Genomic DNA, 23,175 nt, shown 5'->3' on the forward strand with positions numbered 1-23,175 from the left:
CCGCGCCAGGCAATCTGATAAACCAACACACGGGGCAACAATGTATTGAGTGCGAGCTCTCAAAACTCCGATAAGGCCGGCTGTTGTCGATATCATGGCCACTGTCGGTACTGCCGCCAGTTTCAATAAGAGACGATGTCGATAGTGTTCCGGTAAGAATTCGTTTGAACACCCCTAGACGGATGGCAGATTCGGCTGTAGTTAGGTTGATTCCAGTCAAAAATGCAGTCTTCAAAATTCAATGGATTTTTAATTTTCTGGACTTGTTCTACAGAAAATATGATGAAAGCAAGGAGTCAGTCTCCTTATCAAGCCCTGATTAAAAAAAAATTTGCTATCAAAAATGAAAAGCAAAGTATGAATACTTTTGATGATTTTATTTTTTATTTTTTTTTTTCGATAACAAGAACATTAACAAGAATATAAAATAAACAAAATTCAATTAATGAGAAGCAAGGAATGATACAGGAATGACTGCCAAATCAGACCAACCTACTGCTTATAAATTCTTCGGTGCATTTCACATATTCAGATCTATAGCTTCCATAGAGTACATAGAGTTGTAATGTAAGTGGGAGAGCTGGCGCCACTTTTAAGCATTTTCCATGTCCCGAATTCCGAGACTCCTGTGTGACGCCGGGTCACTTTTTCGATACGTAATCGATTGTTTGCGATACACGGGTAACCGGCCATCCGATGACAACAACAACAACAACAACAACAACAAAGGAGATAGGAATTACCACGTATTCCACACCGCCATTTTGGATCGAAAATGTATCGAAAAAGCGACCCGAACTCGGCGCACACCGGGCTCGGAATTCATCAAGCAGAACATGGCGCCAGCTCTCCCACTTACATTACGACTCTATGTACTCTATGATAGCTTCAATAAGAAAGCTTGATAAATTAAAGCACTCTTTCAAATAATGTTATTATGTACAAAAAAAACAAGTATTATGTACATAAATTGAGAACTTGAAATGAAAAATATACCTTGATGACCTCTTTTAATGCTTTTTGGTTGGGAAATTAAATTCTTCGACTAAATTTTTGGTACTAGGTACCTACTAAATTTTCAAAATATTCACTACTTTTTACTCACAATACTTATTCTATGCGACAGATCAGAAAGGTTATTTTGGTGTGTCTGCTTACCTCAATCAGACTTTCAGTTTCAGGGAATCACCTTTAACTTGAAGGCTCCATTCTTCAGGAGCATACATTTTCCTATGTATTAATATTATTGCTACAAAAAGAAGTTTAAGTAGAGTAAACTAATGCAAGAATTAGTAAAAACCGGTAAATCCACATTACCCTACAAGAGATCAATACATATGTGCTGCTGTTCTAAGTTTGACACTCTTTCTGCCAATTTTTAACGTTCAAATTATTTCGTTTGGTATTCTACTACATAACCCTGCAAGCAAACAGAGGATGTCATCTATAGCTGTCTTACACAACATGAAAAAAATGAATGCCGTGCTTACATAATGAAAGAAAAAAATTGTCGATTTTTAATCACCCAAGTGGTTTCTTAAAGTCTTCGGTATGATTGAATACTGACTATTCTTTCTTTTTAAACAAAGAAAAAGAAATTGTATTTAAATAAATTTCCCATTTAGACACAGCTCTGTAAGTCCATTTTCTCAAAATGCCAATTTTACACATTATGTTCTCCTCAGTGGAACAGTAGTATTGATGCAAGGCACCAGTGGAGATGATATCGCAACAAAAATAAAAAAAAAGACTTGCTCAAAGAGCAGTACGCTAGAAGATATAGATGGACATGCTTAAATGACGAGCATAGCATAGCCCATAGCAATAACACAATCTAACTAACATCACCTAAGACATTTAAGCGTATAAGTAGATTTGCAGGACTCGGAGCAAAGACTCATTTGGTAAAAACTAAAAAGGACATTGTGACGAGAGAGGCTCAAGAAAAATGTTCAGCGTGCTCTAGTTGATTTTCCTGTACGAAAGTATCTTCCTTCTGATATTCTTGTTTGTAGTATTCTTCCATGAGTTCTTGAAGGTTTTTCTCTAGACTCGCTACCTCGTCGTACATGTGAGCAGCTCTGTAAAATTATCAAATTGTAGCGAATAGTTAGTATACCATGATTTGCCTGTTAATGCAAAATAAGTTTACGTGCATTAAAGGGTTTAGAAAAGGACATGCCTGGATCAGAAAGATATGTCGATGGCCAAAGTGCAAAACCACACAACTCTGTAAGCGATGTACTTTATTTTTTCTTTGGAAACTGGTGAACGTAATTTCTTGAGAACTTTCATAATTTTTCTTCCCTGTTAGCAGAATATTCAATCGAAATTTTAAGTTATATATAGTTGAGTTGTTTCCATTAATGTTGAAAAATGGGGAATTTATACAACTGGAAAGCTTTGGAGGGCGTTTCAAATTTTTCCAAGTTGGTGGTTGCTTTGAAGCTTCAATGTAAAAAGCATACGCCTTACCTTGCTTGCTTGATGTAGCCTCTTAAAATGTTCATTTGCTGGATCATTGGATCTTCTGAAGTGTACATTTGTGCATTTTCAGGCTTCCAACCCTCCTCCAACGTAGCACCACCCTACAAAGAATTACAAACGTAACAGATAATCATTGAAAATCGTAACGATCAGTAATAAAGAATATAAAATCCCTAACAAGAGAGAAATCATGAATCAGTGTTTTGGGGTTTTAATCATAGTCGCTTCTTAAACTGCTCCTTTCCTTGAGAAGCCCCACATGGTTTACAATGTAACCAGTAGGGAAGCCTTGGACTAATCATGATTAAATAGACAAGTTTTGCAAATTTTCAATAAAATTCAGCAAAAAGTCTTTGAAATTGGATGAGATTACAATCATTTGTCACTACAAAAATTACAATATACAAAAAAGAATCTTCTGAGATTTTGAACATCTTTAAGGTAGGTGCATACCCGACTTAAATTTTTCAAGACATGATAGAATATTTTCTTTTGTATTCTGTATTTTTTGTGGCTGCAAGTCATTGTCATTCCTTGTAAGGATCCATTTTCAGAGTCATAACACTGGATTTCATTTTAGGTTCGCAAAAGTTGTTTATTTTATGATAATGTGATCAAGGCTTCCTTAAAACCTCTTTATTCGCACTGTAAACCACTTAAGGACTCCTCAGGAAAAAAGCTGTTTATGAAACGACCATGAATACTTACTGCCCAAAAAGATTTCTTTAGAAAGCACATGAGACTTGGGCACCAGGAGTTTTTTCATGAAAGATTCCCCAAAGCCTATGATATATTGTTGAATCTCTAGTTTGACGCAGAAAAGTTGATAGGTTTTAAGAGTATGTGTACCTTACAACCTGAAGTGAAAATATTGATTCTCCCAATAACCCACTATTTTTCCATCCTTTCCTTGCCTTTAAGCCCAATGTCATTGTTAGGCTGATATAAGCCCAATGTCATTGTTAGGCTGATCTTTAATTTTGATTTCAAAAGAGCATGAGAATCACTGCATTGCAAACATTGTACATATTTAATTTGAGCTGAAAATTGAATCTTTAACCGCAAATTCGCGACCAGAATTTGTTGAAAGCTTTAAATCTTCAAAGTAGTGCGTAAATTAAAGGCCTGTCTAGTTAAAATCTATTTAAAGAATGCCTGAAAGAAAGAAGAATGTTGCGGAAAATTTGGCTGTCATCACTTAAAAGAAAATTCATGATGATTACCTCATTCTTGGAGGTTTGAAGATGAGAGACTGATGTTCTGATATTAGGCGTCCTCTGAGAAATCTGAGATTGCTTCTCTTCCTGTATCCGTTGTTCGATTTCACATCTGTTGAATAAACATTAAATATTATTAAATTTTGTTAAGCAATAAATTTTTTAAGATAATTAATTCTCTACATTTTGAACTTTTTTACCTGCATTGATGTAACTGATGGGTTTATTAACTGTGAGCTGTTGACACTGAGTAAATAAGTACTCGAATTAATAAACAAAACTCACTTTTTTAGAGCACCGACACCACCAGAGACATTTCTGAGTCTTTTGCCTCCTTTCTCAACAGTCAGAAGACTCCGAAAATTGCATGGTATTTTAAGGAATGTTCAGTTAAGTTACTTCAATTAGTCCAGAGCTTGTTTAATCTTTATCTGTTTTCAGTGGAAGGTCTGGATGTAAAAATGTAACACAAGATTTATTTTAAAAACAAAATTGCTTGAAGAAATTTGGTATTCTAATTCGTTGCTATTTTTGGAAAAGTTTATGCGTTCATCGAAGTATCTTAAATTAACGATAACTTCGGAGGCACTTTATGTCATTGAGGGCGCAGTGCAAAAAAAAGGTGTGCCTGATGCGACAATTCGTTGACATAATAAATTAATAAGTTGCTGGTCTTTACAGGCCGTTATTGTACCATTTTAATTTGAAAATGAAAACAGCACTTTTCAGAGAACCATAATTGGAAAATTAACATTTAAAATTCAAGATATCTTTTGAGACTTCATCTAGAAATTCAATTTTCTTTTTATAAATAAAGTGATACTTTGCTTTATCAGATATTGTTCAATTTTGAGTAGAAATTAAACATATGTACACTCGGAAAACTAGGGAATGATTAACCTTCGTTTTTCCTGTAATCCGAGGAGTTGTTCTTCCGTGGGTAAAGATGGAAGTTGCAACAGTTCCGTGCACAGGTATGACTTGGTTGCTACACGAATTGCACTTTGTAAGCGAAGTTGAAGCTCAGAGATATTTGCACCATTCTTTCTGCCAAAGCTTTCTATTTTCCGACTAAAAAGAGAAAGAACATTTCGAAATTAAAATGGGAAGAATTGAATACAATAGCATCCTTTTAAACCTGCATAATTAAGCACCATGTCTATGAGATAGTATAAAAAATATAAAATGAGTATCAAATTGGGAATCAATACCTGGTTGTATCTATGTTCTCGGCTAATTTTCCGATTTGCAACCTGAGCGTTTGAGCATCGCTTAGTTTGTACATCGTTTCCCCTGCACTGAAACAGAAATTATGAAATAAACTATGACAAACTGATTGATAAGGATTGTAACTATGAGATAAACTTACACAAAAATTTTTATATATTAGAGAAAGAGCAAATTCTCATTAGTAAACAAAAAATTTGGAATACTGATTGTACAGAGTGGTTAACTCTAACAGTAACTTAGGTCTTTTTTGTAAATTGAATCAAGCCCAATCCACATAGGTCAGTCATTACGCATGTTTGTGAAATCCACTTCCCTGCTTGACTGCAGCCCGTATAATGCAGGAAAAACTCAGACAAAAATGATCCCATACAAAATTCATTGCATTTTAACTGCCTGTCGTCACTGTGCAGTGGGGTCTTAAAATTGTTTGGCAGAAATGACTATTCTGTGTCGATTGGTTGTAAATGTATTTGATACTACAAGGTCTGTCCGGAAAGTATCCAACCTTGTTGATTATCTCGCCATCAACGGTTGATAAGAGGCTGGGGCTTGGGATTATTTTTGCAGGGACTCTCCTAAGTGCAGGTGCACATCTGGATTATCACTCGTTGAATCAGTCGTTGGTAATTTGCTGATTAGTGCGTGCTATTCTGCTGTGATCGTCAGCTTTCGTTTTTCCTAAAAAAAAGGAGTTAAGGAGAGTGGGGTGGGAAGAGTTTGTGAAGAAGATAATCACAGGGGACGCGTCTTGGTTCTATGGGTACGACCCTGAGACAAAAGTGCAATCGTCAGTTTGGATCGCACCTGGGAGACCTCGCCCGTAGAAAGTGCGGAAGAGTTGCAGCAATGTGAAGACAATGTTGACTGTCTTCTTCGATCATGAAGGTGTCGTCCATCATGAAAACGCTCCCCTTGGCCCCTTGAGCTACATAAAGTTTCTCGGTAGCTCTTTTTATTCATACTAGAGCATTTGGGAGCATATTCATGCAGTTATGAGTCCCTGCAAAAATAATCCCAAGCCCCAACCTCATATCAACCGTTGATGGCAAGATAATCAACAAGGTCGGATACTTTCTGGACAGACCTTGTAGGGTTAAATATTGCAGAGATATTGAAAGCCACCGGGGAATGAAGGAATTAGATGACACAGTTGAAAGAATTGACGATGAGATAATTATAAGTTTTTTTTAGTAAGGCTCATATTACAGTAATCCTTTTGAAAAGTTGAATGCCAGAGCTCAATTTTTCAGTTGAATATTCGATTTAAAATCTATCTTACGTTAAAAGCTCCAAAAGTACTTAATTCTTTTAGAGATGTCAACGACGGAGGGGGGGCAGGGATAGGCAACTGAACCCTATATATTTGGCATTTAACCTTTTACTTGTGTAGTTTTTTATGGCATTTTGAGGGATTTATTGAACTGTGATGTACTCATTCGCAATGGAGCAAAGTCACACAGAATAATACTTATTAGTATATGTATATATGAAATTAGGAAGACAGGCCAGGTTTCACTTACTTCAAAGATTCACTCATTTTCAGGAACTGTTGAGTTAGTTTGTTTGCTTCTTTGTGGAATTCACTGAGGATTTCATAATATTCTGCAAGCAAAGGTTTACAATTCCTTGTGTCCGTCATCAATTTCCGATTTTCGAGTAACTACAAAAGAAGAAACAATAAACACATTACATTCCTTGTAGAGGAAAAGCTGCTGAGCTAGGAGAAGAAAAAAAACCATTGATTTTATTTCTCTCTCTAAATGAAGTATTTTCTGACTTTAAAGTCAATTATTTCAGGTAACCTGTAGATTATATCTAGCAAGTTTGGGAAAAAGTCTGAGTCAGCAACTAAGTTTTCTATGACTATAACTATTATCTAAGCTGAAAATTATGATACGAGGGGCGTTCAATAAGTAAGTATCCCCCCCTCTCTAAAATCCATAAGAATGGACCAATTTTAAAAAACTTGGGCTCAACATCTTCCTTAGGATATTTTGAGTTCAACAAAACAAACCGCAACAAAATCGGACCATGTGCGGCCGAACGCGAGCCGTTTGAACGCGCCGAGGTGCTCGACGCTCCCGCCAAATCTGCAAGGATTTGAAGTCCGCTACAGGAGAAGAGCTTCTCTGCCAAAGCCTCGGTCGTTCATCACTGACGAAAAATCAAATAAATTTGTGTAGAATAAGGGGCTTACCTCACTTCTCCACATAACCAGCTCGATCCAAGCAAGTCTGATACTGAGACTAAGACTAAGAGAACAGCTTTTGGATGCCTCGTGCGTGGAAGTCTTTCAGCTGACTGCGGATGAAAGAGTGGACGGCTTGTTTGACCTCTTCCACTGATTCAAAATTAACTCCTCCGAGTTCAGATTTCAGGAACGGGAATAAATGGTGGTCTGGTTTGCCATTTATTTCCGTATCTGAAATCTGAACTCGGAGGAGTTAATTTTGAATCAGTGGAAGAGGTCAAACAAGCCGTCCACTCTTTCATCCGCGGTCAGCTGAAAGACTTCCACGCACGAGGCATCCAAAAGCTGTTCTCTTAGTCTTAGTCTCAGTATCAGACTTGCTTGGATCGAGCTGGTTATGTGGAGAAGTGAGGTAAGCCCCTTATTCTACAAAAATTTCTTTGATTTTTCGTCAGTGATGAACGACCGAGGCTTTGGCAGAGAAGCTCTTCTCCTGTAGCGGACTTCAAATCCTTGCAGATTCGGCGGGAGCGTCGAGCACCTCGGCGCGTTCAAACGGCTCGCGTTCGGCCGCACATGGTCCGATTTTGTTGCGGTTTGTTTTGTTGAACTCAAAATATCCTAAGGAAGATGTTGAGCCCAAGTTTTTTAAAATTGGTCCATTCTTATGGATTTTAGAGAGGGGGGATACTTACTTATTGAACGCCCCTCGTAGAACTGAGGATGGAAAAGAATTCAGAAGCATATAGGTTGCAATAATTTCTCAATACTTGTACTTCTCAGAATAGTTGATTCTCATAGAAACCACCTGTCAAACGGCTGGTCCATTTCTAATAAGTCATGCAAATTGCATCTTTCGAGGAGCGAGAAGGAGAAGACACAAACTCACCCTGTAGCAATGGATACATAGTCGCAACTCTTGTTCAGACGGCGGGGACAGCTCTTGCTCCTTAGGACCCATTAGAATTTCTTCTAAACAAAAGAGGGAAAAATACAGACTTGTTAATGGTTTATGTGAGGAATCCAAATAACACACCTAAGACTCTGCTCAGAACTTTTAGTAAATAATAGCAGGACCTCGAATGCTCAAAACAACATTGCAACCGGTACAAATGGGTAGCAAAATAAGAGAGGAGGAGTTAATATGCTTACTAAAGTGACTAAAAGTGGAGCAATTAACACCTCATGTTTTTACGGTCGAATCTTGTAGCGTACCTTGAAAAAAAAAGTCTGGCAAACGACAAGTTTTGACCTCCAATATTAATTAAATTATTGCTCTTCAAAACGCATAGTCTTTGGTAGTACACATTCTGTATGATTTACTTCAATCTTTCGTTTTTTTTTTCTTTTTGCTGCAATGCCTAAATTTTGATTGAAAATTTTTCCCAAGATCTGTGAACTGTCGATTTTCATACAGAAACGGCAAAAATCCTCGACAAGAGTACACAAACTTCTCAATAGCATGATCAGTGAGCTATGTAAAAAAGAGAACTAGGTCAGTTTGCGGCAATCTAAAAAATCGCGCATCATTTGCATTACTGCAGATAACTTAAAATATGAGGAAGCATTCCTTTGAAAGTCACCACTTTGAGAAACCAAAGGAAATGAGGGATTTTAAAAGTAGGAGGGCCAAGGATTTTCTGCACCTCTGATGATCCGCAATGGTGAGCAGTGATGATTAACAAGGCCTGTGCTCAGACTAATGTACGGGACTTGGCCTTCACTTGATTTGGGTCTTAGCTCACCACTTATAGATATTTTAACTTTTTTTCAAACCTCACTTGCTGTTTGTAGATTGAGGAAATGACTGCAGTCATGACACATGATAGCACCACACAGGCGACAATGGTGCTGCCGCCGTGCCAAGTGAAAACTCCGCGTGCACTCTGGACACCTGGAGACATTCGCACCATCTAACCAAGGAACCACGGCTTGCTCATGGGCTGAAATAACAACATAATGAATAAATACATGACAAATAAACTTCAAAAAATTATAATTGTTTTAACGGTCGATTTCATGCAAATTTAAATGAGACTAAAGCCTACTTATAGGACCTGAAACCTGCATGAAGAGTTTCTAGCTGATCTGAGCACAGAATGCAAGGGCTACGTGGATGAGGGAATGTTAGGGACAAAAAAACATTCTATGATTTCAAAATCTACTTTCTTAAATGCAATTGGCTGAAAATATTGCTGAATTACATCTAAAGTATGTCAAACATCTGGGAAATTGAAAAAAAGAAAAAAGTTCAACAGTTTCCAAGTAAAGACATTGATTACGAAAGGAATTGACATTGATTATGAAAGGAATTCATGCAATGATGTGATGTACAAGCGGGATCGTTGTTCCTGTGAAAAATAGTTTTCCATAACCTGCTATACATCACTCAAAGGACCACAGGAAATAGTTCGGGCATAGACTTTTCTCGTAAAGAAAGCCTTTCTCCTCAATAGTATCGCACCTGTCTTCGGCACTCGTGTTTTCCTTATCCTCTCCTCATTGCAGGATGCGTCGCCTTGCAATTACCTGGAGACAAGGACTCCACATCTTATCTGATAAAATTAGTCAGTCTCTATATAGGTGATAGGTAAGTCTTCGATTAAGAGCGTGGGTCCGGACCACTTTTCTGTAGCCACCGGAGCTGTGCACTGCGGTGTATGCTGGGTTACGGAAAACTATTTTTCGCAGGAACAACGATCCTGCTTGTATTTTCACTACTTTGTTTGGGGAACAACAAATTCGGATGAACACTGGTGGAAAACTAGAATTCAGAATTTTTAAGAGGCAAATTCTTTGAGAATTTTGATAGGAGCTGGTGGTCAGTTTTCCTTCAGAAAATAATGGAGCAGAGCAGAGACTTACGATATGGCAATCTGAGTTACGCATTCTTCGATTTTAGCCATTGATGCGTGTCTCCTTGTTTCAACATTCAAATCTGTTAGGTACCAAATGAGAAAAATTTTGACTATTTCATACTTGAAACTGTCCATGAAAAAAGGAACTTCGATGTATGGAAGCAGGTTTTGAAATGATGAAGTTGAGTCAAAAAATTAAACATTGATTTTTCACAGAAAAACACTTTCTAGTGTCTAGAAAAATAAGCTGGAAAGCTTTAGTTCATTGTTCCAATGTTACATCTTCATCGAGGGAATTTCTGAAATTCAGCAAGAAACAGGATAGGACAACCACTTTTGGCAATCAATGTTTTACTAAGAAATTCTACAAAAATCTGTCCATCTTAGCAGTGGCTGCAAAACTTTACCTTTTTTCTTGACTGGATCATGTGGCATACCCATCAGTAATTTATCTAATCGAATTATAAGTTTGTTTGTTTCGGCAGAGAAGCGTTCAATCCTGTCATTGCGAATGCGCTTGAAAGCATCTGTGTGACACTTAAAAGATCCTGAAAAAGAAACCAATGAAAAGGAAATTGAGTTAAGCATCAACGGTTTCTAGTACGAATCTCAGTTTTGTTTAAAAGGCTTTACAGCACTTGATCAGACTACTTTTTTATTTGAAGAATTTTCTTTAAGGTGAGTTAAAAAAATTAAACTTTCAGATTTTTTACTGTATAGAATCACATAAAACTTTCGAATTGAGATGTTTTAATATGAAGCAATCAATTCATAAGCACGTAGTCAGTCCCGCTGCTCCTCTAAAAATAAATTCATAAATCCCTATAAATAACGATAGTGGCACAGAGATTCTGCCTATATCAGCCAAGCATAAGGGAAGTATTTACCAACAAAAGACTAAAACGACAAAGGTTTGGAAAGGAGATACATATGCTGAAAGTTTCGTTCCTCCATGGGACTTAATTTAAAAATCAAAACTTACAGTTAAATATTCACAAGCCAGATACTTTTTGTCAGCTTTCAATTTTGAACGTGATAAGAAATGCTTATAGATGAGCTCAAAACTTTCACTTGGTTTGCTTTTGCTAAATGCTACCTAAAATTTTAGCACAAAACCTTGACTACAGTTGTGCGGAAATTTTTTCTCTCCTGAGAGGTAGGACGATTTTTCATTGCTGTGTGGAGCATTTTCATTTAAAAAAAAAATCATTTACCATAATGAACAAAATGTTAGGCCCTGTACACCATTCAGTGAGTAGTTAGCTAGTTGTTGCTTTGGTGCTTAATTTATGTCCAATGTGCAAGAATTTAAAAAAGAATAATGTGTGGAGTCTTTGATTGCCATACCTATAGTTTGTGGATTAACAGCTTCACTGGTTATTATACTGGAGACTGGTTGCACCTTGCTCGAACTTGAGGCACCAGGGCTTGCCACATTATTTTCATCTTGTTTCAGAATCCTTTTCTTGGCTTTCCCAAATATGTCTGCGACAGTAAAGAAAAATACAATCAGTGAGTTGAAAATATAAAAAATGGAGAGATGATGTTCAACAACTGAGAATTCAATTTTTTTGCCGTTTGAAACTACTTAAGATGGGGAGATTGACTCGTTCTTGACCATTTTTAGAAAATGATGAGTAAATATATTTTGCCGATATTGATACCTATCATAATAGAATTTGGCTGTGTATTGAGAGCCAACGTGCAATGCCACGTAATCCCATAACAATGTTTCAAATTTTTGCTCCTGTGCTACTTTTTTGAAGAGAAGCAAGCCAATTTTACAGCTTGAAATTCATAATTAATATTCTGCTGACAGAGAAAAAAACTCAACCAAGTTTTCAAGAAATTACATTGACTAGTTTATCAAAGAAAAAATAAAGCAGGACAAGAAGTCTGCAACATCACAAACGGAGGTAGAGGTGTTGTCAGCTAAGTTGACGGTTGTTTACTTTCGGTTTGCAAGCTTCAACGACAAAATTTGGGCCTCTGCACAAAGCAGCGTTTGCTACTATCCACCTTGAAAACATCCGTCTCATGATCGTATCATAAAGAAACTACTTATCAGTGGCTGTGATTTCTGTGCGGCTAAAAATTAAAGTGTTACAAGGTTTGAAAGCATTAAACAGCTATCTAAGCTTAGGTTCTTGCTTCTGCGAGCGTCAGATGTTTTCATGTGGATAGTAGTGATGCGAAAACGCCAGCAAACCGAAAGTAAACAACCGTCAACTAGGCTGATGACACCTCTACAAGGTTTTGCACTCTTTTGATATATTTGCCAGGCTTTTAAAAGTATCTTAGGAAACGCAGGGATTTGATGATAGTGGATTTTTTCATTATTTACGATCACAATTTTCCTTGACGAAGAAAGGTTGATGAAATTGAGATTAAAAGTAAAATACTGACCTTTTAGTGATTTCAAAATATCCTGTTCCTCTGAATGCTCTTCTTCATAATGTTTAAGTAGCTCAGTGGCATTCCCGAGGTCAGTTTTACAGTTAGGACAAATGAATCCAAAAAGGACAGGAGAGTCATCCTCAGCCATTTTGATAAATTTGAATGCTGCTAGATAGACTGAAATTCGATAGTATAACAATTTAATTAAGTGACTTAACATAATTTAATCATCTGAGCAATAAAATTAATTTAAGATGCATGCAAAGGTAATTATTCTTATTATAGGAATGACGTTCAGACAATGAAGAATAGCAAATCCCAAGTTACAGGTAATGTTCAGGAAGCTTTCCAGTAAGCTTATACTTTCCGCCTTTTACTAAACTTCCAGCATGATCATTTTGGTCAATTTTAGTATACTTCAATGGTATTTTCTTCTTCTTTTCGTACAATTCAACACGAGAAAAAATGCTTTGGGCACCCGTGAGTATCACTCACTCAACTTAAATACTGTTGAACAGTAAAATTTAGAAATAACTAGGTTCAAAACTGGAATTCCGTTGTTCATTCAGTGAAAATTTGATTATACTTAATTTCTATGAGAAGAAAAAACCAATCCTCAAAAATGTTAACAGTAAAAAAATAACTGGTACTAATCAAAATTCATCCATTGTTTTTAGAATTTTTAAAGCAATTTAACGACCATCGGTATGGTTCGTATGGATGAATCACCCTGAGTGAACAAATCTTGTAGAATTTTCTCCTCATCTACTCTTTGGCTGTTCACCAATGCTAAGAATGAAAGAGGCTGGCTCTACAGTTAACTGTAAAAACATATTCTTTGTATTTCTGTCATCACACTTGATGGTTTAAGAAGCATGGGTGTAACAAAATTTGTCCTCAGCGCCCATTTTTTCATAAGAGCAAAAAAATGTTCAGTTCAAAGGAAACTATACTAGAGTCTAAATGTATGCGCATACACTGAGAGATATTATACGCAGAGTAAGCAACTACATATAACAAGAGGTGCGACATCTGCCAATGAGCATGCCCTCAATAGGAGATTAGAAATAATTTGTTTTGTCGTCTATGCCTGGCTGTATTTGAACCTATATACAGATGCGGTGACAGATAATTTTGATTACATTGATGCAGAAATTAGAGCTCAGGTTCATTGACAAATTCATCTATATTGTTTGTTTAATAAAATACTTGTAATCTTAAATGCAAAGACTCAAATCTTAATTACCTCCGCAACATGAAGTATCAGGGCCTAGAGTAAATTTGTGGGATCCGCAGAATTAGTGAACAACAATACACAAATTGTCTTTTGATATTGAACGTCTAGCCATTGCTGATTACTTTCATGAGTTTTGAAACAATTAATAAGAATACTGGCATCAAAAAACGATGAATTAGTCATTTCAATCACTGATCACTGTGTGTAAGTAAACATTGAGTGTACTACTTTTATTTACTGTGATAACAGGACGGTCAAGAATTGATAAAAAGTTTGAAGTGACATCACGTGCGTCACAGACCTACGTCATGAAGAAGAGCAAGGATGGCGCATGGCGGGACATTCAAACTTGTGTGTGTACCTCGCAAGGGGAGAATTTCATGAGCCGCCCTGTGCCGTCCGCAGCGCGCATGGCGCACGACCCACCTTTCATTATTATACTTCATCTAGCGTTGAGAGTTCACTAATTACTTTACACGACCAGTGTGTTATTTAAAAAATCGAAAATTACAAAAACAAATTAAAGGAAAAATAAATTTAAAAAAAAATAAAAATTACACGATAGGTATACTATAGTTTCTCTGCCAGGGAGTTCTCCCCACAAGAAATCGTTCACCACCCGCCCACCGCGCCGGGAGAGCCACGGCGCGTGGCCAGCGCGAAACATGCACTGACGCCTACAAACCTAACGGGCTACTTCACGCATTGCGCAATGCTTGAAGTATCCCCTTAGGTTTGTAGGCGTCGATGCGAGTTTCGAGCTGCTAGAACGCCACGCAGCGCGGCAGCGCTGCAGCGTGCCATAAACTTGCACACTATTCATAGGTCAGGCTGTTAAAATCTTGGCAAATTGACCTCAAATTCGAAATTAGCGACTCAAAAAAACACGAGTAACGAAACTCTCGTGATCTTTCAGTCATTATCCGACTTTTTTTTTCTATTCTCGAGTTTTGGACCATAGTGCGCCGCGGACGGCGGCTCATGAAATTTTCCCCTGTGCTCAATCGCGAAGCTCTAAGGGCGAGTCGCATGCGCTTGTACTTTAAAAGATCATTTAGTTTTAGAGATGGCCCTTCGTGCCAATTAAGTGCATGTACTTTTAGAGTGAGAAAGTGCACTTTTAGAGTGAGAAAGAGGATCCACCATCTTGATTCGTGAATATTTACTTGAATACCAAAGTATAAACGGATAATCATGTCGCCCTCTCTGCGTGCATTTGTATGTATATGTATACGAGAAAATTCAAGGGGTCCGCCCCATCCATTTTTTTCTACTCCTGATGCATGCAAGTCTGATTCAGCCGGAAAGAGATTCTCCTTCAGTTTGCGGGAACGCAATTTTACCTATTCGGAGGTCGACATAGTTGTCCCAACCAACTCTTACGAGGTCTGTTAGATTAGAAACCGGATTTTGGTCATAACTAGCCCACAATGCGTCCAAATTACGTTTTCTTGAGCTTCTCTGATAGCTGGAAATATACTTCAGACCGCTACGTTCACAGATTTTGTTTCTTTTGATCAGTGTTTATTCTTGAATACGAGTAAGTCAGGTGCGTTTTGCGATTTTCATCATGCGATCACTGATGGAACAAAGTTTCAACATTAAATTTTGTTTTAAACTCGGTATACCTTGTACCAAAACTTTTGGTATACGCTAAGTAAAGTTTACCATGATCATTTTATGAGATGTTCCCACTGTTTTGAATGAGTTAAACGATTCAAAACTGGTCAGGAGTTCGTCAAAGATGAGGAGCATGGGAATCGACCCTCAACGGCAACTGACATTTGTCACGAGGAAGAAATGCGAACAAAAGTGCTCGAAAACGGTCGTTTAGGACCGTTTCGCGACCCTATTTTTACCCCCTATCAGTGTTAGTTTTATTTTTCCCCTCAAAAATTACGATATGAGGTATACTTTACTTTAAGAATGAAATAATTTTTGGTTTTGATGAATATTTTAGTTCGTTTTGATCCGTTTTTTTTAAATCAGTGAAAAATTTAACATCGTTCGAGTTTCTGACTTGTTGTAATAAATGCCCTTTAATTATCATTAAAACCAAGCAGAGTCAAGAATAATTAATTGCTCGAAGTCATATAGTTTTGCGGCGACTTTACCGTCGCCCGAGCCAGGGACGGGAAAAGAGGTACGATCCACGAGCATAATATTACACGCTTATCAGGCACACAAGGTGGGTTGAATATGAATTCTTGAAAATTTATCAACATACCTTCCCTAATCAGCGTATATCTGATTGCTTTCTTTGGTGACTCAATGTTGGTAAAGCGTCAAAAATTGACGGGGCAGAATACTAACAAAATACTTTAATTGAGTCATCTGAGATGGTGACCTTCATAATCAACAAGTTTCTAATTTGCACTAACGCATTCTGTATAGTTCAATGAGCCCACTTAACCGAGTAGCATCAACCAAAAACAAGATAGGTGAAGAGCAAGCGCACTCTTTGATGCAATGAGTCAACTTGATGGAGCAGTTTACCATATCTCTCTCGCACTCATACGCTTGCTACCTGGGCGATTTTCTGTCTCTCTCGCACTGAGTGCCCTTGAACGGGGAAACCGAGGGTGCAACCACTCTCGGAGGGTCGCGGGGTAACGCGATGCTGCTTTGACGGAAAAACCACCCAAGTCCCGCCTGGCTATTTGCTGTCTCTCTCGCACTTACAGGCTTCCTACCTGGGCGATTTTCTGTCTCACTCGCACACATAAGCGAGAATTCCTGCTATTTTCTGTCTCTCTCGCACTTATACGCTTCCTACCCCGGCGATTTTCTGTCTCTCTCGCACACTTTAGCGAGCCGCCTGGCTATTTTCTGTCTCTCTCGCACACAATCGCGTCGTGCAAGGCGATTTTCTATCTCTCTCCCACTCATACGTTTGCTACCTGGGCGATTTTCTGTCTCTCTCGCACTGGGTGCCCTCGCACGGGGCAACCGAGGGTGCAACCACTCTCGGAGGGTCGCGGGGTAACGCAATGCTGCTTTGACGGAAAAACCACCCAAGTCCCGCCTGGCTATTTGCTGTCTCTCTCGCACTTATAGGCATCCTACCTGGGCGATTTTCTGTCTCACTCGCACACATAAGCGAGAATCCCTGCTATTTTCTGTCTCTCTCGCACACTTTAGCGAGCCGCCTGGCTATTTTCTGTCTCTCTCGCACACAATCGCGTCGTGCAAGGCGAATTTCTATCTCTCTCGCACTCATACGTTTGCTACCTGGGAGATTTTCTGTCTCTCTCGCACTGGGTGCATTTGAACGGGGTAACCGAGGGTGCAACCACTCTCGGAGGGTCGCGGGGTAACGCGATGCTGCTTTGACGGAAAAACCACCCAAGTCCCGTCTGGCTATTTGCTGTCTCTCTCGCACTTATAGGCTTCCTACCTGGGCAATTTTCTGTCTCTCTCGCACACTTTAGCGAGCAGCCTGGCTATTTTCTGTCACTCTCGTACTTATACGCTTCCTACCCCGGCGATTTTCTGTCTCTCTTGCACACTTTAGCGAGCCGCCTGGCTATTTTCTGTCTCTCTCGCACTTACAGGCTTCCTACCTGCGCAATTTTCTGTCTCTCCGCACACTTTAGCGAGCCGCCTGGCTATTTTCTGTCTCTCTCGCACACAATCGCGTGGTGCAAGGAGATTTTCTATCTCTCTCGCACTCATACGTTTGCTACCTGGGCGATTTTCTGTCTCTCTCGCACTGGGTGCCCTCGCACGGGGCAACCGAGGGTGCAACCACTCTCGGAGGGTCACGGGGTAACGCGATGCTGCTTTGACGGAAAAACAACCCAAGTCCCGCCTGGCTATTTGCTGTCTCTCTCGCACTTATAGGCTTCCTACCTGGGCGATTTTCTGTCTCACTCGCACACATAAGCGAGAATCCCCGCTATTTTCTGTCTCTTTCGCACTTATACGCTTCCTACCCCGGCGATTTTCTGTCTCCCTCGCACACTTTAGTGAGCCGCCTGGCTATTTGCTGTCTCTCTCGCACTTATAGGCATCCTACCTGGGCGATTTTCTGTCTCACTCGCACACATAAGCGAGAATCCCTGCTATTTTCTGTCTCTCTCGCACACTTTAGCGAGCCGCCTGGCAATTTTCTGTCTCTCTCGCACACAATCGCGTCCTGCAAGGCGATTTTCTATCTCTCTCGCACTTATACGTTTGCTACCTGGGCGATTTTCTATCTCTCTCGCACTGGGTGCCCTTGAACGGGGTAACCGAGGGTGCAACCACTCTCAGAGGGTCGCGGGGTAACGCGATACTGCTTTGACGGAAAAACAACCCAAGTCCCGCCTGGCTATTTGCTGTCTCTCTCGAACTTATAGGCTTCCTACCTGGGCGATTTTCTGTCTCACTCGCACACATAAGCGAGAATCCCTGCAATTTTCTGTCTCTCTCGCACTTATACGCTTTCTACCCCGGCGATTTTCTGTCTCTCTCGCACACTTTAGCGAGGCGCCTAGCTATTTTCTGTCTCTCTCGCACTTATACGCTTCCTACTTTGGCGATTTTCTGTCACTCTCGCACACTTAAGCGAGCCGCCTGGCTATTTTCTGTCTCTCTCGCACACAATCGCGTCGTGCAAGGCAATTTTCTATCTCTCTCGCACTTATACGTTTGCAACCTCGGCGATTTTCTGTCTCTCTCGCACTGAGTGCCCTTGAACGGGGCAACCGAGGGTGCAACCACTCTCAGAGGGTCGCGGGGTAACGCGATGCTGCTTTGACGGAAAAACCACCCAAGTCCCGCCTGGCTATTTGCTGTCTCTCTCGCACTTATAGGCTTCCTACCTGGGCGATTTTCTGTCTCACTCGCACACATAAGCGAGAATCCCTGCTATTTTCTGTCTCTCTCGCACTTATACGCTTCCTACCCCGGCGATTTTCTGTCTCTCTCGCACACTTTAGCGAGCCGCGTGGCTATTTTCTGTCTCTGTTGCACACAATCGCGTCGTGCAAGGCGATTTTCTATCTCTCTCGCACTCAAACGTTCGCTACCTGGGCGTTTTTCTGTCTCTCTCGCACTGGGTGCCCTTGAACGGGGCAACCGAGGGTGCAACCACTCTCGGAGGGTCGCGGGGTAACGCGATGCTGCTTTGACGGAAAAACCACCCAAGTCCCGCCTGGCTATTTGCTGTCTCTCTCGCACTTATAGGCTTCCTACCTGGGCGATTTTCTGTCTCACTCGCACACATAAGCGAGAATCCCTGCTATTTTCTGTCTCTCTCGCACTTATACGCTTCCTACCCCGGCGATTTTCTGTCTCTCTCGCACACTTTAGCGAGCCGCCTGGCTATTTTTTGTCTCTCTCGCACACAATCGCGTCGTGCAAGGCGATTTTCTATCTCTCTCGCACTCATACGTTTGCTTCCTAGATTTTCTGTCTCTCTCGCACTGGGTGCCCTCGCACGGGGCAACCGAGGGTGCAACCACTCTCGGAGGGTCGCGGGGTAACGCGATGCTGCTTTGACGGAAAAACCTCCCAAGTCCCGCCTGGCTTTTTGCTGTCTCTCTCGCACTCATACGTTTGCTACCTGGGCGATTTTCTGTCTCTCTCGCATTGGGTGACCTCGCACGGGGCAACCGAGGGTGCAACCACTCTCGGAGGGTCACGGGGTAACGCGATGCTGCTTTGACGGAAAAACCACCCAAGTCCCACCTGGCTATTTGCTGTCTCTCTTGCACTTATAGGCTTCCTACCTGGGCGATTTTCTGTCTCACTCGACAACATAAGCGAGAATCCCTCCTATTTTCTGTCTCTCTCGCACTTATACGCTTCCTACCCCGGCGATTTTCTGTCTCTCTTGCACACTTTAGCGGGGCGCCTGGCTATTTTCTGTCTCTCTCGCACTTATACGCTTCTCTACCCCCGGCGACTTTTCTGTCTCTCTCGCACACTTTAGCGAGCCGCCTGGCTCTTTTCTGTCTCTCTCGCACAGAATCGCGTCGTGCAAGGCGATTTTCTATCTCTCTCGCACTTATACGTTTGCTACCTGGGCGATTTTCTGTCTCTCTCGCACTGGGTGCCCTTCAACGGGGCAACCGAGGGTGCAACCACTCTCGGAGGGTCACGGGGTAACGCGATGCTGCTTTGACGGAAAAACCACCCAAGTCCCACCTGGCTATTTGCTGTCTCTCTTGCACTTATAGGCTTCCTACCTGGGCGATTTTCTGTCTCACTCGCACACATAAGCGAGAATCCCTCCTATTTTCTGTCTCTCTCGCACTTATACGCTTCCTACCCCGGCGATTTTCTGTCTCTCTCGCACACTTTAGCGGGAGCCGCCTGGCTATTTTCTGTCTCTCTCGCACTTACGACCCTGCATTCGTCTCTCGCACAATCGCGTCGTGCAAGGCGATTTTCTATCTCTCTCGCACTTATACGTTTGCTACCTGGGCGATTTTCTGTCTCTCTCGCACTGGGTGCCCTTGAACGGGGCAACCGAGGGTGCAACCACTCTCGGAGGGTCGCGGGGTAACGCGATGCTGCTTTGACGGAAAAACCACCCAAGTCCCGCCTGGCTATTTGCTGTCTCTCTCGCACTTATAGGCTTCCTACCTGGGCGATTTTCTGTCTCACTCGCACACATAAGCGAGAATCCCTGCTATTTTCTGTCTCTCTCGCACACTTTAGCGAGCCGCCTGGCTATTTTCTGTCTCTCTCGCACACAATCGCGTCGTGCAAGGCGATTTTCTATCTCTCTCGCACTTATACGTTTGCTACCTGGGCGATTTTCTGTCTCTCTCGCACTGGGTGCCCTTGAACGGGGCAACCGAGGGTGCAACCACTCTCGGAGGGTCGCGGGGTAACGCGATGCTGCTTTGACGGAAAAACCACCCAAGTCCCGCCTGGCTATTTGCTGTCTCTCTCGCACTTATAGGCTTCCTACCTGGGCGATTTTCTGTCTCACTCGCACACATAAGCGAGAATCCCTGCTATTTTCTGTCTCTCTCGCACTTATACGCTTCCTACCCGGCGATTTTCTGTCTCTCTCGCACACTTTAGCGAGCCGCCTGGCTATTTTCTGTCTCTCTCGCACTTATACGCTTCCTACCCGGCGATTTTCTGTCTCTCTCGCACACTTTAGCGAGCCGCCTGGCTATTTTCTGTCTCTCTCGCACACAATCGCGTCGTGCAAGGCGATTTTCTATCTCTCTCGCACTCATACGTTTGCTACCTGGGCGATTTTCTGTCTCTCTCGCACTGGGTGCCCTTCAACGGGGCAACCGAGGGTGCAACCACTCTCGGAGGGTCGCGGGGTAACGCGATGCTGCTTTGACGGAAAAACCACCCAAGTCCCGCCTGGCTATTTGCTGTCTCTCTCGCACTTATAGGCTTCCTACCTGGGCGATTTTCTGTCTCACTCGCACACATAAGCGAGAATCCCTGCTATTTTCTGTCTCTCTCGCACTTATACGCTTCCTACCCCGGCGATTTTCTGTCTCTCTCGCACACTTTAGCGAGCCGCCTGGCTATTTTCTGTCTCTCTCGCACTTATACGCTTCCTACCCCGGCGATTTTCTGTCTCTCTCGCACACTTTAGCGAGCCGCCTGGCTATTTTCTGTCTCTCTCGCACACAATCGCGTCGTGCAAGGCGATTTTCTATCTCTCTCGCACTCATACGTTTGCTACCTGGGCGATTTTCTGTCTCTCTCGCACTGGGTGCCCTTGAACGGGGCAACCGAGGGTGCAACCACTCTCGGAGGGTCGCGGGGTAACGCGATGCTGCTTTGACGGAAAAACCACCCAAGTCCCGCCTGGCTATTTGCTGTCTCTCTCGCACTTATAGGCTTCCTACCTGGGCGATTTTCTGTCTCACTCGCACACATAAGCGAGAATCCCTGCTATTTTCTGTCTCTCTCGCACTTATACGCTTCCTACCCCGGCGATTTTCTGTCTCTCTCGCACACTTTAGCGAGCCGCCTGGCTATTTTCTGTCTCTCTCGCACACAATCGCGTCGTGCAAGGCGATTTTCTATCTCTCTCGCACTCATACGTTTGCTACCTGGGCGATTTTCTGTCTCTCTCGCACTGGGTGCCCTTGAACGGGGCAACCGAGGGTGCAACCACTCTCGGAGGGTCGCGGGGTAACGCGATGCTGCTTTGACGGAAAAACCACCCAAGTCCCGCCTGGCTATTTGCTGTCTCTCTCGCACTTATAGCTTCCTACCTGGGCGATTTTCTGTCTCACTCGCACACATAAGCGAGAATCCCTGCTATTTTCTGTCTCTCTCGCACTTATACGCTTCCTACCCCGGCGATTTTCTGTCTCTCTCGCACACTTTAGCGAGCCGCCTGGCTATTTTCTGTCTCTCTCGCACTTATACGCTTCCTACCTGGGCGATTTTCTGTCTCACTCGCACACATTAGCGAGAATCCCTGCTATTTTCTGTCTCTCTCGCACTTATACGCTTCCTACCCCGGCGATTTTCTGTCTCTCTCGCACACTTTAGCGAGCCGCCTGGCTATTTTCTGTCTCTCTCGCACACAATCGCGTCGTGCAAGGCGATTTTCTATCTCTCTCGCACTCATACGTTTGCTACCTGGGCGATTTTCTGTCTCTCTCGCACTGGGTGCCCTTGAACGGGGCAACCGAGGGTGCAACCACTCTCGGAGGGTCGCGGGGTAACGCGATGCTGCTTTGACGGAAAAACCACCCAAGTCCCGCCTGGCTATTTGCTGTCTCTCTCGCACTTATAGGCTTCCTACCTGGGCGATTTTCTGTCTCACTCGCACACATAAGCGAGATCCCTGCTATTTTCTGTCTCTCTCGCACTTATACGCTTCCTACCCCGGCGATTTTCTGTCTCTCTCGCACACTTTAGCGAGCCGCCTGGCTATTTTCTGTCTCTCTCGCACTTATACGCTTCCTACCCCGGCGATTTTCTGTCTCTCTCGCACACAATCGCGTCGTGCAAGGCGATTTTCTATCTCTCTCGCACTCATACGTTTGCTACCTGGGCGATTTTCTGTCTCTCTCGCACACAAAGCGAGAATCCCTGCTATTTTCTGTCTCTCTCGCACTTATACGCTTCCTACCCCGGCGATTTTCTGTCTCTCTCGCACACTTTAGCGAGCCGCCTGGCTATTTTCTGTCTCTCTCGCACACAATCGCGTCGTGCAAGGCGATTTTCTATCTCTCTCGCACTCATACGTTTGCTACCTGGGCGATTTTCTGTCTCTCTCGCACTGGGTGCCCTCGAACGGGGCAACCGAGGGTGCAACCACTCTCGGAGGGTCGCGGGGTAACGCGATGCTGCTTTGACGGAAAAACCACCCAAGTCCCGCCTGGCTATTTGCTGTCTCTCTCGCACTTATAGGCTTCCTACCTGGGCGATTTTCTGTCTCACTCGCACACATAAGCGAGAATCCCTGCTATTTTCTGTCTCTCTCGCACTTATACGCTTCCTACCCCGGCGATTTTCTGTCTCTCTCGCACACTTTAGCGAGCCGCCTGGCTATTTTCTGTCTCTCTCGCACACAATCGCGTCGTGCAAGGCGATTTTCTATCTCTCTCGCACTCATACGTTTGCTACCTGGGC

At 42.2% G+C, this 23,175-nt stretch overlaps 1 protein-coding gene across 1 annotated transcript; it reads right to left on the bottom strand.

Annotated features, from left to right (window-relative positions):
• Positions 1–362: 362 nt before the first annotated feature.
• Rbsn-5 (Rabenosyn-5) lies at positions 363–13,862 on the bottom strand. The gene is made up of 12 exons (XM_019046722.2): positions 13,627–13,862; positions 12,390–12,557; positions 11,331–11,468; positions 10,391–10,531; positions 8,907–9,068; positions 8,015–8,097; positions 6,455–6,594; positions 4,916–5,002; positions 4,605–4,775; positions 3,711–3,816; positions 2,476–2,588; positions 363–2,081 (listed from the first exon to the last, which is right to left on the bottom strand). Exons 2-12 carry the CDS (start codon positions 12,526–12,528, stop codon positions 1,940–1,942), a joined length of 1,422 nt encoding a protein of 473 aa, XP_018902267.2. The 5' UTR covers positions 12,529–12,557; positions 13,627–13,862; the 3' UTR covers positions 363–1,939.
• Positions 13,863–23,175: the final 9,313 nt, after the last annotated feature.

The sequence above is a fragment of the Bemisia tabaci genome, chromosome 6 (assembly GCF_918797505.1).
Source record: "Bemisia tabaci chromosome 6, PGI_BMITA_v3".
NCBI lineage: Eukaryota > Metazoa > Arthropoda > Insecta > Hemiptera > Aleyrodidae > Bemisia > Bemisia tabaci.

Excerpts from the sequence above, each read along its gene's own strand:
- Rbsn-5 (XM_019046722.2), bottom strand. The coding sequence starts at position 12,528 with ATGGCTGAGGATGACTCTCCTGTCCTTTTTGGATTCATTTGTCCTAAC. Across the intron at positions 8,098-8,906 it reads CCTCAATCTACAAACAGCAA|AAGAAATTCTAATGGGTCCT; the intron begins GTGAGGTTTGAA and ends TCTTTTGTTTAG. Across the intron at positions 2,589-3,710 it reads TTCAAACCTCCAAGAATGAG|GGTGGTGCTACGTTGGAGGA; the intron begins GTAATCATCATG and ends AATTCTTTGTAG.